Source organism: Calidris pugnax, unplaced genomic scaffold (assembly GCF_001431845.1).
Source record: "Calidris pugnax isolate Ruff unplaced genomic scaffold, ASM143184v1 scaffold161, whole genome shotgun sequence".
NCBI lineage: Eukaryota > Metazoa > Chordata > Aves > Charadriiformes > Scolopacidae > Calidris > Calidris pugnax.
Genome location: NW_015090955.1, coordinates 933,194 through 946,772, shown reverse-complemented (window position 1 = coordinate 946,772; position 13,579 = coordinate 933,194). Strand labels below are relative to the sequence as shown.

At 52.9% G+C, this 13,579-nt stretch overlaps 1 protein-coding gene across 1 annotated transcript in view; it reads left to right on the top strand.

The window, feature by feature from the left end:
- VWA5B1 (von Willebrand factor A domain containing 5B1) overlaps positions 1-13,579 on the top strand; it is a 33,558-nt gene that overhangs the window by 11,245 nt on the left and 8,734 nt on the right. The window contains exons 9-17 of the mRNA XM_014952034.1: positions 21-149; positions 339-481; positions 1,248-1,379; positions 1,647-1,771; positions 4,783-4,959; positions 8,424-8,534; positions 8,618-8,820; positions 10,454-10,568; positions 12,707-12,892. Of these exons, the coding sequence (XP_014807520.1) occupies positions 21-149; positions 339-481; positions 1,248-1,379; positions 1,647-1,771; positions 4,783-4,959; positions 8,424-8,534; positions 8,618-8,820; positions 10,454-10,568; positions 12,707-12,892 (1,321 nt within the window). The remainder of the gene's footprint in view (positions 1-20; positions 150-338; positions 482-1,247; positions 1,380-1,646; positions 1,772-4,782; positions 4,960-8,423; positions 8,535-8,617; positions 8,821-10,453; positions 10,569-12,706; positions 12,893-13,579) is intronic.

The following is a 13,579-nucleotide window of genomic DNA, read 5'->3' as shown; positions in this document are numbered from 1 at the left end:
AACCTCTCCATCTTCATCAGCACCTCCTCTGAGCTGCAGACGCTTCCCAGCGGGGCCGTGAGGGTCCTTCTCCCGGCTGTGTGTGTCCCCAGGGTCCCCCAGGCCAGCCTGGAGAACACCAGCAGCCTTTCCAGCCACCAGCTCCGAACGTACGAAAAACCATGGGGGTGGGCTTTGGCTGGGATTGATGTGGGGGGATGCAGGACTGGCAGAGCAGAAGCCTGCTGTTGCTGCAGGAGGCTGCAGAGCTGCTGCAGGCTTTACCTCCAGCAGATCTGCAGTTCCCCAGGGGAAAAGAACATGTGCAAAGTCTTGATGAGGGTTCATCTCACTGGCAGGGACAAGCATTACTGTGGATCGGGGAGCCCGGAGCAAGGGAGCAGGTTCTGCCTGGCTCAGCTGCTGGAGAGTGAGGCCACCAACCCCTTCGAGTATGATTTCAGCTTCCACCTGGAGATCCGGGGGCCGTGCTTGCTGGCAGGTAGGAGCGCCGGGACTGTCCTGCCACATCAGGCTGGTGTGTCCATTTTGGGCCCCTCATGACAAAAAAAAACATCGAGGTGCTGGAGTGTGTCCAGAGAAGGGCAAGGGAGCTGGTGAGGGGTCTGGAGCACAAGTCTTGTGAGGAGAGGCTGAGGGAGCTGGGGGTGTTCAGCCTGGAGAAAAGGAGGCTGAGGGGAGACCTTCTCGCTCTCTCCAACTCCCTGAAAGGAGGGTGTAGCCAGGGGGTTCAGTCTCTTCTCCCAAGGAACAGGCAATGGGACAAGAGGAAATGGCCTCAAGTTGCACCAGGGGAGGTTCAGATTGGATATTGGGAAAACTGTTTCCACGGAAAGGGTTATTAAGCCTTGGAATGGGCTGCCCAGGGTAGAGGTTGAGGCACCATCCCTGGAGATGTTCAAAAGCCGGGTTGACATGGTGCTGGGGGACATGGTTTAGTGATGGATTTTTGGCAGAGTTAAGCTGATGGTTGGACTGGATGATGTGAAAAATCCCTTCCAACCTTGGCAATTCCATGATTCCATGATACTGTAATCACCTCCTCAAGGCCGTGTCCACATTCTTCCTCTTTCTCTGCCTCCCTAGCGGGGAGTCTGTTTTGGCAAGTGAACTGTGCTGGGGCTGATGTTGATACAGCAAAAGCATCACATAGTCCGCTTGGTTCCTGTCCTCTGCCATCTTCTTGTCTCTTCTCCCTGCTCTTCCCCATCCTCAGTCCCTAACTCCACCATGGTTTCCCCGGGCAGGTGTTGAGAGCCCTACGCACGAGATCCGAGCGGACGCCGACCCCTCTGCTCGCTCCGCCAAGAGCATCGTGATCACACTGGCCAATAAACACACCTTCGACAGACCCGTGGAGATCTTGATCCACCCAAGTGGTAGGTGGGCTCTGCTTCCTCCCCGCTGCTCTCGCCCCTTCCTGGGATCCTCCTCCCTAGTGCTGGAGACAGGTGGATGAGCTCTGGTTTTGTGAATATTGCCAAGGGTTAGGCTTCCTAGGAGATAATCCTGGACCTTCTCAAGGTTGTCCATGCTGCCCAAGCTCAGAGATGTTGCTCTGTTTTCACCACCGAGGGTGCCTGCATCTCTGCCAAACCTAAAGTTTAGCTAAGGCGGTTTTTTCACCCGATTCCTTGCATTTCCAGAGCCCCACATGCCTCATATCTTAATGGAAGAAGGTGATATGACACCTGCAGAGTATGAACGACACCTGAAGGGGAAGAACGATTTCATTAAAGGCACAAAGAAAGACCCCAGCGCCGAGAAAAAGGTGAGAAGCAAAAGCTGCAGGTGTTGGCTGAGGCTTTCCTTGGGACTGGAACCACGCAGGTAAATGATTGCTTGATTGCTTCCAGTCCCAGATATTAAACTGGCCCAGTACAATGCGTCATCCTCCCTCGGAGGGGGGCTTCTGTGGAGGGAGAGGGAAAAATTCGGCAGTGCTTCTGATAAACCGAGTGTGGAAGCAGCTCTGAGATGGTTATTGTGTGTATAATTAGTGCTAGTCTAGCATAGCATAATTAGATAGGTACATTGTTACAGCATTAAGGGTATTATAATTATTGCAATGACATAGAATAAAATATTCTTTTAATTGCTCAGTAAATGTTTACTGTTTCTGGATAGCTGTCAGGGAGAAATAAGTGATTTTGCTTGGAATAATGAGCTGAGCTGAAGACAAGGTAGGAGAAACTTCTCTTTGTTCTGCTGATCAGCAAATAGAAAAATATCTGCTCTGGGATTTGTGCCTCGTCTTTCAGCAATTCTGAAGCAGTGAGTGACAACCTGGCACTTCTGAGCTGCCACATCAGTCAGTGTGTCTGGGATCCGTGAGGAACCCTCCGAATTGCCAGGGTGGGCGTTCTTCACCCTAAGGCACACGTTGTGCCCATGTCACCACCACCCCAGGCTGACTGTGTCAGCTCCCTCTTTTACGTGCACCCCTCTTCTCCTGTGTGACCAGGGATGCTCATTTCCCCTTAAACTCATTCTCCACCTCTCGGAGCCTGCTCTTTCCCCCCTGCAGCTTGGCAGACATCCCGAACCTGCTGCAGAGGTGCCTCCCTGGGCTGCTGTGATTTCCCCTTTCACCGGAGACACATCAACCCCCTTTTCTCGTTCCTTTTGCCCTTCCCTTTTTCCCTCACAGCCCAACGTGGGGATGGGGACTGCGCTTGCTCGCGCGGCGGGCGTCTCCTCTAATTGTCTTCAGCGTGTGGCAGGTGGAACGACATGAAACTCCCACACTAGGGCTCAGATGGCTCTCTAATTATTTTTGTGTCTTTAGCACGTCAAATCATCTAAGTGTGTGTGTGTGGGGAGGATCATTCCAGAGTCATTTCCCTGCAGGGAACCCACCTCTTTGCCCCAGGAGGATGGGGAAGCGACTGTACGGAGAAGGGCAAGAAGCAGGGAGAATGCCCCCAATATGTGGGGTGGATTATGGGCTAGAACTGCTGCTGCTCAGACATGGGGCACCTCGCAGCTTAAATGAATTAGCCCAGAAATTTCAGCAGTGAATGATAATTAATTGTCGTCCCTGGGTTTGTTATGCAAAAGCCTCGCATGCCCGTCAGCTAGCAGGGTGTGTGGGGGGATGAATGCACACAGGAATCCACTCGCGGCCACTCAGACAAGATCTGATTAGTTTACTGTAATTGGATAACGGGTGAAGGGGAACGGAGGGGAGGGGAGGTGAGGAGAAGAGACGGCGCTGATGAGATGCTCGCTTTTCTGGCTGACCTGCAGCAGCTGCTGGGAGGCTGTTTACAGAAGCCTTGCCTGTAAAATTCACTCTGAAGTCAGTGGGAAATCCTGGCTGTGGGCTCAGCCCCATCACGCAGAGATTTTATGTCTTGGGTCCCCAAGAGCATCCCAGGAAGGTCCAGAGCCACAATTTGGTCGTTGGGTAGAGAGGCAGCAATTTGAGCCTGCAATTCGATAAACATCCGTGCTGGGAAAGGTCTTAAAGAAAATAATGTCAGGCATCTGGAGGAAAAACGGGGATGGAAAAAGCCCTTTTATTTCCCAGTGACTGATTAATTCATGCTTGGGAGCAGGAGAGTGACATGCAGGAGGGTGGTGACAGTGAGGTGCTTGTTCCTGTGAATGGGAACCCTCTTTTCTCAGAGGTCAGAGGAGCAGCACTCCGGCGGCGCAGCCGAAAGCGGACGGGTGTGTTGATCCACAGGGACTCGTGTGTTATAGTGAGTTATGTAAAATAAAGGCTGGTGGCTTAGCTGGTAGATCTAGGAATATGACTCACAGCTGGAGGAAACAAACCCGGTTATTTGGGGTCTGGTTTACTCCTGGTGAAACCAGCAAAGAAACAAGCAGCCTTTGAAAGTGAAAAGAAAAGGCGAACAAAGCCCTGGAGGATGGAGCTGTTTATTGAGGTGGATGTTTCCCTGATGCAGACCCGGGGATGAAAGGCCAGGGGTTGTGCTGATGTGGGGTCCCGGAGCTCCCTCGAAAGCAGGGATGCGCTGACTCACTGCAAGCTGAGGCCGTGAACCCGGGACTGCTTTATAGACAGGCAGCAGCAGATTATAAACCCATCACCAGAGGTTTTTTCCCAGTTTAATTTCATCACGTTGTTAATGGAGATTGATACTTGAAATAGAAGGAGGCAGAAGGCAGAGAGCCATTAGAGCTGCGTGCGGTGCAGAGACATACATCACACCGGTTCCTATCGAACCGTGTCCGGGTTGGCTTTGCAAAGCTTTTCAATCCATACAAAGAAAAAATGATAAAAGAAAGGGGCAGAAAAAGCAGCAAAGCGGAGGCGGCAGGGACGTACGGAAGCGGTGAATACGGCACGCCGAGGGCTGTGTCTGCCACTTCATTATGGAGTGACCCCGGACGACACCTCCGATGTGCCTCGGCGTGGTGCTGAGCTGCACTAATGAACCACGTTTTCAGGAGGGATGTAATGAAAAGTTTGGAGAATTGGTGTTGCAACGAGCTGCGCGGGGCCGGATCTTTTGATTTCTTCTCCAGGCTCTCATCTGTGCGTGCAGGGGGGCTCTGGTTTAGCCTTTCTGCCCGTCTTTGTCCCCTGGGCAAAGGGTGACACGGGCTGGGAGGAGGCAGGTTTTTCACCCACGGAGCATCTCCTCTGGGGGTACGGACAGAACAACCCACAGCACAGCCTGAGCTCAGGTGTCGTCACCACCAAGGCCAGAACAAGCCCACAAAAGGCCACATATTTCCATTTTGGGGCACACAGTGAGAAGGGGGTAGAAAAAACAACCTCTCGAGCTCTCTCCTTCTTTCTTGCAGACAGAAATCATCAGGAAGCGGCTGAACAAGGACATCCCCCACCACCCCGTCGTCATGCTCAACTTCTGCCCTGACTTGAGGACCCTCCAGCCAGACCTCCAGAAAGCCCAAGGAGAGTTTATCTTCCTCATAGACCGCAGCAGAAGCATGAGCGGGGTGAACATCAACCGTGTCAAGGTACCACGCAGGAGGGGAAGTGCCTGCGTGCCAGTGAGGGATGAATATTAGAGAGCAGTGGGGGTTGCTGAGTGCTGATGAGTGTTCATTATGAGGGGATGGGGGGTAATTATAGGCTGTAGCTTTAGTCATCTCAACCGTGTGGCTTGTTAGGTACCTGCAGGGAAGCTGACTCTCCCCCGTTCTGTTCCTCTTCCTTCTATCAGCACATCAAATGTTTTCTTTCCCCCCTCTTGCTGGTGTCCTGTCCATCCCTTCTTCAGTTCTCCCTGCCTCCAGGAGGGCTTCCTAGTGAGGAGACCTCCAGGGAAAGCTTCAGGGCACCATGCTCACCAGGGATTAGGAAACATTTTGTTAATGGACACCTCTGTGCACCCGCCGAAGTTGTTTGAACATGATGCATCCCCTTTTCAAACACAAGTGAACACCAGCGGTCTGGTGGAAGCTTATGGGAGGTGTGTTGAGACCTCTGGATAAAAAAAGAGGGGCAGTAGAAAGGCCTTGTCATGATCTTCTGTGGGTCTGGGGTTCCCCTGCCAGATATGACTCTTACCCAGCTGCAGGTTGCCCCATGAGAGCTGGGCTTGGCTTTGTGCCACTGTGTGAAGGACCTGGAGAGGTTCCTGCCCCCAGCCTCCCGGGGACCACTCTGTCCAGCAAAGATGGGGAAATCACTCTGGTAACTATTTAATTATCCCTGCCTAATGCGCTTTGGAGGCCAGGTTGGTGTCACAGCGCTGGCCAGCTGGTGGGTCTTGGTTAGAAGCTGCAGTCTTTGGCAAAAGCTCTTTTGGAAAGTTTCTGTCTTGGTTTTTGGGGCCAGGTAAGCCCTAATGGTTTGATGAACATCACATTCTCCTGAGCGGGCCATGGGTCTGTGCTGCCCCATGCAACTTTTTTGAGGACAGTGAGGGAATTACAGAGGCAGGCATCATCTGAGGGTTTGGGTTGCATTTAGATATCTGATAGCTTCACTGAGCTGGTGTGTCCCCAGGTGTCCTGCTCACACCCTTTCCTACCAAAGACAAGTGTCACCCAGATTTGGACCCAAATGCTCCCCCGGGTAAGGCTGCACCCCTCTCTGCAGGACTTGCCACCCAGGATGAGCAGCAGGGAGCATCTCCTAGCCCATCTCCTTACCCGTCTGTCTCCGGTTTCCATGGGAACTGCTGGAGGACAGCCACCTCCAGCAACAAGGATCAGGATTCAGGGAGCCCGAGAATGGCTGTAACAGTTCCCCTGGGATAGGGAGGCTGTCCCCTGTCCCTGCATCCACCAAAGGGGCTGGGATATCTCTGAGGTTGTACCTCCTTCCCTCGGCACGTTTTGCAGCCTGGGAATCAGGAGGCATCTCTGTCCCCGGCCAGAGTTTTGCTTTCCGACCCCCAGCACGGCTGGGTTTGGGCACTGCATTCTCTGTCATCTCCACGGAGGCTGGTTTGTCCCATGGGGATGGGGACCCTGCAGGGACAGAGCCCTTCTCCAAGAGGTCTGGCCAGGTTTGGGCACTGTGTTCTCTGCAGCCTCCATGGAGGCCACTTTGTCCCATGGGAATGGGGTCCCTGACAGGTCCTGAACTGGGAGGCTTGTAAAAACAGGAAAAAAGGCTGTCCCCCTGCTGGAAAAATATTTCAGGGGAGTTACCAGAGATTTTGGAGGAGATAGATACCTCAAGGGAGAAAACCACTGGTTTTTTTTTGAGTCCCTCATCCTTGTTTATGACTTGCACATATCAGGGAGCTCCTGGCAGTCCCTGTTCTTGGTGGGTCTGGGTGGATTATGCTTGATGGAGATACCTGTGTCGTCCTCAGGGTGCTGGGCAAGCCAGGTGGCAGGGCTTGGAGCTGTGGAGCAGTGGCACTGGCAGAGATGCAGCTGGGAAGGGGATGGGAGGACACGGTTCACTGCCGAGCAGGAGGACAAAGCAGTTGGGGTGGAAAGTTCAGGGGTTTAAATTTCCTGCAGCTGGTTCCTTCCCCACCCTGATGCAGCCAGAGAGAAGAGCCAGGCCCATGACGGTGCCCGCACCGGGTGGCCTCACTGGCAAAACTAGACTAATAACTGGGAATTGACTTCTCTGGAGGCAAACATCTCTCCTTATTGAGCTGCCATATAGATATTGAGCGCAACAGGATCAGGATCAATATTTACCACAAGAAGCAATAAATCTTTCCGCTCGCTGAAACAGAACACCGGCATCAGTTGCCCACTTCGGGGAAAAAATCTTCAGAAACCTGTTTTTTTTCTTTGTAATAAGTTCTGAGGTGGGGTGTCAGCGTCGAGATTTGGAAGAGCCGGCATCCCAGGAGCCATCTGGGGAGCAGAGGTATAAATATCCTCTCGTAGGTTTGAGATAACAGCTTGGTTTAAAGTCCCCTGGAGCCTCTTAAAGGGCAGCCCTGTTCTCCTACGTTATTTCCCTGCTTTGCCGTGCTCCAGCTCTGCTGAGTCTTACGGGGGGGTTGGGACCTGGACTGAGCTGCCACCCGTCTCCTGGTGGCTCTTCCCAGGCTGGGGGTTTCTCTACGTGTCACTCGGTCTTTGCCACCATGCGTGACGAAGCAAGGAGGCTCCTCTGGCTCCTTTGACCTTGGCAGCTCTTCTCTTGGGGCTGGCTCTAGGGTTTCTGCTGCCCTAGGCAGACTGGCAGGAGTCTGCCTGTATCAGCAGATAAAGAACTGAGCTGCTCCCGAACGCTGCCAGCACTTTGCTTAATTTAAAGCAATTTAGGCCTCCTTCTCCTGCCACCCTAATTGCTCCCGCTGCCCCTGCAAGCTCAGGAGCTCCTTGGGCAGCTCTTTGCCCAGGTGCTGCCAACTCAAGCTCTGTCCTGGAGTTGTCCGTGGCCATCACAGAACTCTGAAACAATTCAAATTGTTCTCCCCTTATGTAAAGACCAGGAATAGGCAAGTTAGATAACCACCTCTGGTAAAGAAAATAGCTTAAATCTGTCTCTCCCGGTTATTTTAATTGATGCCAGCTATGAATACAAGAGAATTGGGGATGGGGGAGGCTTTTCCTTTTGTGTAACTTTGAGCTGTTTGTTTATTTTCTGCAAAGTTTGGACATTGAAATGCGTTGCGTGTCGCACTTCTCAATTTCACACTCTGCTTCTCACCCACTAGCTCCGTGCTGCAGTACCGTATTGCGAGCACAAATTTAATCAGTTAAAAACAAACAGAAAAATTTGTTCAGCTCTTTTTCTTTTCTTTTCTTCTTTTTTTTTTTTTTTTTTTTTGAAGGCTCCCCATTTTCCTCATGGTTTTGGGACCCGAATATCATTAAGGGGCTTGGGAAAGGGCAGGGTAATATGCGGTGGTTTCACATGCATTGCCATCCCCAAATGCAGGGGGGAGTAGGATGTGGTGGCAAGGTGGGACCTGGGCAGAGCTTTTACTGGTGAAGCTGGGGCAGCCATGGAGAGACCTGGAGTGCCTGATGTCTGCTTGCTTCCCACCCCCTAGGATGCTCTGTTGGTCATTCTCAAGAGCCTGATGCCAGCGTGTCTCTTCAACGTCATTGGGTTCGGATCCACTTTCAAGACCCTTTTTCCTGCCAGTCGGACTTACTGCGAGGTGGGTGAAGGGGGAGACACGATTCCTTGGTGCTTGGAGGGTGCTGGTGCAGAGGCTGATGATCCTGCTGCTCCCTTGGGCAGGAGAGCTTGGCCATCGCCTGCGAGAGCATCAAGAGGATCCGGGCCGACATGGGTGGCACCAACATCTTGTCACCTTTGAAGTGGGTCATTCGGCAGCCCATCCACAGGGGCCACCCCCGACTGCTCTTTCTGCTGACGGACGGGGCCATCAGCAACACGGGGAAGGTCCTGGAGCTGCTACGAAACCACTCCTGCTCCACCAGGTAGGGAGGGTGGCAGGGCTCGGCGCCGCACGCCTGGAATGGTGGGGGACACGTTTCTCCTTGAACATGGCTCCGTCTCACAAACGTCCCTGCTTCAGAGGCAGAGGCAGGAGAGATTGCTGGTATGAGCCATGGGAGAACCTCAAAGGGTTTGGAACGGATCCCAGAAGTTCAGATGCTTTTTAAACAATCAAAAGCAGGATAATTGGGCTGACAACTTCACAGGCTCTCGTCTGATGCTTCCTGCTAGGAGAGATTGACACACGAACAATCTTCCTTGCTGGGTTTTTGTTTTTTTTTAGGTTTCTTTTTTTTTTGGTTTTTTTTTTTAAAGCACATCTGGGTCTGGCCCCAGCTGCTTCCAGGATGGGGATGCGCAGAATTGAATATGCTGAACGAGAGCAATGTGAAAAGCCGCTAATTTGTGCATCGAGCTGCCAGCCTGGCTCCTCAGCTCTGATGACAGGCTGCTCTGGTTTCTCCTCTGCCTCTTTAAGGGGCAAGAAATATAAGAAAAATGTAAGGAAACCTTATTCCTCTTCCATCCCTCAGACTTCAGGGTCTACCAGGGAAGATGCTCTGTCCTTTTTTCACTATGTGGAGGTTTAATTGCTTTCCAGCTGCACAGGGCAACCTGTCCCTCGCTCTTACAGAGGCATGGTGGTGGGTTCAGTGCAATCAGTGTGGCCCCTGTCTCAAAAGAAGATTTAAGAGGGTGTGAGGCTGGCCTAAGATTTGCAGGATTAAAAACCCCTGAGAGAAAAGCCCCTCGTGCGGATGCAGTTTGCTGCCAAAGATGGTTTCTTCCTCAGCTATCCACTGCCCTGCCTGAAGGCTGTATCCCACCATCCTCATCCTTCCTGGCTTCCTACTGCATCCATCCCCACCTCACTCCTGCCCTCCCTGCCCAGGTTCCAGCTCTGCTCTGGGTCTGCAGCCCTCAGCCAAAACCAAATCCTGCCTCGTTGAGCCGGCAGCCGCGGGAGCAGCCTCGCCTGGCTGGATCCTCTTTCCTTGAGAAAACGTTTATTTTAATTGTGAGCAGAGAAAATGACTGGGTCTTTAGTGCTATTGACCACGAACACTCAGCAGGGATAAGAGCTGAACTGGCAGCAAAAGCAGCTTGTTTGTGTTTGCAGAGGAGGAGAAGGCTTGGGGTCCTGCTGGGAAGGTCCTGAGCGTCGCAGCTGAAGGCTGCTCTTCGAGGAAGGGGTTTGAGGTCATAGAATCATAGAATCATCTAGGTTGGAAGAGACCCTTGGGATCATCGAGTCCAACCATCTCCCCTACTCTACAAAGTCCTCCCCTACACCATGTCCCTCAGCACTGCATCTAAACGGCCCTTAAACACAGCCAGGGATGGGGACTCCACCACCTCCCTGGGCAGCCTGTGCAGCCTGGGCAGGTCTGCTGAGTGTAGAGAGATGCCCATTCCCAACCCTTCTGCCATCCATCTAAAGGAGGAGCTGGTTTATTTTCCTCCAGGCATGCTGGACAACTGCACAGCAGTGGGATAAAGCTTGGGGGTGGGGGGTTGGGGGTGTTATCTTCTGCCTGCAGGGAGTGGGTGAGCTGCGTGGGGTTTGGGATGGCTTTGTCCCCAGGATCCTGACTCTCCCTGTCCCTTTTGCAGGTGCTACAGCTTCGGCATCGGGCCAAATGCCTGCAGGAGACTGGTTGGGGGGCTGGCCACCGTGTCCAGGGGCATCGCCGAGTTCCTGGCGGAGGGCGAGAGGCTGCAGCCCAAGGTAGGGGCTGCCCGTTCCCTGGGGGACCACCTCGTGAGGCTCAAGGGCCATGCCGTGGTTCAGCGAGGGGGAGGCCATGGCTCACTAACGGGTCTCGTTCCCCATCCTTGGTTGCTGCTTTTTCCAACTCCCACTCGGCGGCGGGTGGGCGAGCGGGAGGGGATGAAAGAGCATCTTCATCTCCGGCTGTCAGAGGGAGTGGGAGGGTGTGTTTACCCTCTGTGTGGGGACGGGGAGAAGCGATAGCCGTGATACAGCAGCTCTGGCTTCAAAGGGAGCTGCTGCCTCAGACACCGGCGAGGGCAGAGGAACCGGCATCAAAGCAGCCAATTAGTTTTGAAGTCAGGCTCAGCCCTGGCGTTGCTCGGGCGAGAAGCACCCGGGGTCTGAGGGAGAGGAATACATCACCATAGCTTTGCCTATTAAGCCACCTTTAAAGCAAAGGGGGGAGCCTCTTAATTTCCACTCTCCCCGTGAAGACTGAGTAAACCCATGTGCCTTAAATTGGGTGTAAGAATGGCTCTGTCCCCCCGGTGAAAGTACACTGCCTGTGCCGTCATCCGTTGGATGACTAAACCCAGAGAGAATTGGGTCTTTAGCTCCTAAATATCTCTAAAAAGCTGGCCGTTACATTCTTGATCTCTAACGGTCCCTTCCAACTCTAAAACATTCAGTGAAATTCAGTGAAAAGAAGGGGTTCAGCAGCCCAACCCTCTGCGGGAACCTGGAGCACACAAAAACCTCTCTAAGACAGAACAGTATCAGCATTTCTGATGTAAATTAAAAGCAAAGACAGCGAAGGGAGGTTTGTGTTGTTTTTTTTTTATAGAGCTATTAATAAAGAGCTTTGCGGGCTGTGCAGCTTGGTGCCTTCAGCAGTCTGAGGCATCAATTAATGGCCTTATAAAACACAGCCTGGTGTGTCTTCCTGAGCCTGTGAAAAAGCAGCGAACAATAGAGAACAGTTGAGCTGTTCTGCCTCTAAATCTGGTGTTCTCTTCCCCCGGTGTGCAGAGAAGCTCTCGTGGATGGCTCCCTGGTAGGTTTGTCCATGAGATATTCACGGATATCGGTCTTCTCCGCGTGTGTAATTGGCAGAGCATCGCTGATCTCCAGCAGGGGCTTGTGCCAGCAAGGACCTGCACCAAAAATAGTGGTGCTGTCGGTCGGCGTCTGAGTATCAGGGCTTGGGGCTTGGAGAAGTGAAGCCCAGCAGCTTTTCCTGGGTGCTGGAGGGGAGCAGGGGATGCTGCCTCGCACTGGAGCGAGATGCCACCTTGCTTTGGGCTGGCAACACGTGGTGTGAGATCAACCCTGCACTGTATCAATATCTACCTCTGGCTGGTGAGGGGTCTGGAGCACAAGTCTTACGAGGAGAGGCTGAGGGAGCTGGGGTTGTTCAGTCTGGGGAAGAGGAGACTGAGCGGAGACCTTATCGCTCTGTACAAGTACCTGAAAGGAAGCTGTAGAGGGGCAGGGGTCAGTCTCTTCTTCCGAGCTACAGACAATAGGACAAGGGGTAATGGCTTCAAGTTGCACCAGGGGAAGTTCAGGTTGGATATTAGGAAACATTTCTTTTCTGAAAGGGTTGTCAGGCATTGGAATGGACTGCCCAGGGAGGTGGTGGAGTCACCATCCCTGGAGGTATTTAAGAAACGTGTAGACATGGCTCTTCAGGGCATGCTCTAGTGCCCAAGATTATTGGTTTGTGGTGGGATGTTGTGTGGGTGGGTGATGGTTTTGGTTTGGTTGTTGTTGTTGTGTGTTTAGGGGGTGGGTGGTGGTTGGTTTTGGGTTTTTTTGTTGTTTTGGTTTTTTTTTTGTTTTTTTTTTTTTTGTGGTTGGACTCAATGATCTCTGAGGTCCCTTCCAACCACTACGATTCTGTGATTCTGTGATACTCTGCTGCCCTTGGTATAACTGGTCCAAGGGCCTGGGGGTGACGGGATGGGTGTCAGAGCAGTGTCAAAGCAGTCTAAGAGGGAGCAGGCTCCCGTCTAAGGTCAGGAGAGGGTAGGAATGAGCTGATTATTTGTTTGGGGAGATTTTCCCCTTCCCTGCAACACACAGAGTGTGCACCGTGGCACAGGGGACATCCAGTTGCTCTGTAACCGTTCCCCCTCTGTGTTCTTCCTCAGATGATCAAGTCACTGAAGAAGGCGATGGCGCCGGTCCTGAGTGACGTGTCCGTGGAGTGGGTCTTTCCCGAGAGCACCGAGGTCTTGGTTTCCCCTGTCAGCACCAGCTGCCTCTTCCCTGGTGACCGGCTGGTCGGCTACGGCATCATCTGTGACACCTCCCCCTACATCTCCAACCCCAGATCGGTGAGTCCAGGAGGTGCAGGCTGGTGGGGCTGTCCCAGGAGCAGGGGGCTGTCGGTGTGCATGTGCATCACCAGGCACCTTGGCTCTTTGTGCCTCTTCAGGAGGTGCTTCTTGGCTTCTTGCTCTGTCCTCAAAGGGGAGGGTGGGTGAGACATCGGGGAGAAATAGGAGCCACCAATGTGCCCTTGTGGCCAAGAAGGCCAATGGTTTCCTGAGGGGCATTCAAAAGAGCGTGGCCAGCAGATGGAGGTCATCCTCCCCCTCTGCTCTGCCCTGGTGAGGCCACAGCTGGAGTCCTGTGTCCAGTTCTGGGATTCCCAGTTCCAGAAGGACAGGGAACTGCTGGAAAGAGTCCAGCAGAGCGCTAAGAAGATGCTCAGGGACTGGAGCATCTCTCTGCTGAGGAAAGGCTGAGAGACCTGGGTCTGTTCAGCCTGGAGAGGAGCAGACTGAGAGGGGACCTCATCAATGCTTATCAATATGTAAGGGGTGGGTGGCAAGAGGATGGGGTCAGGCTCCTCCCAGTGGTGCCCAGTGCCAGGACAAGGGGCAATGGGCACAAACTGGAACATGGCAAGTTCCATCTGAACATGAGGAAAAACTTTCCTTTGAGGGTGTCAAATCCCTGGAACAGGCTGCCTAGAGAGGATGTGGAGTCTCCTTCTTTGAAGATGTTCCAAACCCACA